The 479-nt window shown below is 64.7% G+C and overlaps 1 protein-coding gene across 1 annotated transcript in view; it reads right to left on the bottom strand.

Annotated features, from left to right (window-relative positions):
• Positions 1-64: 64 nt before the first annotated feature.
• FCHSD1 (FCH and double SH3 domains 1) overlaps positions 65-479 on the bottom strand; it is a gene marked incomplete at both ends in the record, with an annotated part of 4,186 nt that continues 3,771 nt past the window's right edge. The window contains 2 exon segments of the mRNA XM_010014817.1: positions 65-227; positions 287-479. The exon segment at positions 287-479 is cut by the window's right edge and continues 42 nt beyond it. Of these exon segments, the coding sequence (XP_010013119.1) occupies positions 65-227; positions 287-479 (356 nt within the window).

The following is a 479-nucleotide window of genomic DNA, read 5'->3' as shown; positions in this document are numbered from 1 at the left end:
GGTGCAGCAGCTCAGCCCAGCTCTCTGCCTGCCCCCCAGCCCCTACCAGACCCCCAGCACTCACCTCCCAGAGATGATGCTTCAGCAGAGGGGTTGGGGGCCAGGCTGGCCCCGGGTATGAGGCCAGGAGGGGAGAAGGGTGGTGGGGACGGCGACGGCAGCTCCTGGGAGGACACAGCCAAGAGGGATGGGAACAGCAGGAAGAGGGGTCTTATCCTCAGCAACCACTGCACAAGACAGGGGGCTGCCCCATGTCAAGGGGACACAATGACCATGGGCAACTGACCTGCTCAGTCATCCCCCGGGCCCCGGTGAGCTCCTCCACCACCAGTGAGGGGAAGACACCAATGCGGCCATTGAAGTCACCTGTCCAGAAGCCATCATCCACCTCGCCGGTGGCACGGGGCAGCACCCGGATGATGGCCCCCTCAGGGAAGCTCAGCTCCTCGGGGCTCTGCCCCTCGTAGTTAATCACGGCT

Source organism: Nestor notabilis, unplaced genomic scaffold (assembly GCF_000696875.1).
Source record: "Nestor notabilis isolate BGI_N333 unplaced genomic scaffold, ASM69687v1 scaffold18675, whole genome shotgun sequence".
NCBI classification, from domain to species: domain Eukaryota; kingdom Metazoa; phylum Chordata; class Aves; order Psittaciformes; family Psittacidae; genus Nestor; species Nestor notabilis.
The sequence above is the reverse complement of the archived record's forward strand: the minus strand, read 5'-3'. Positions and strand labels throughout refer to the sequence as shown.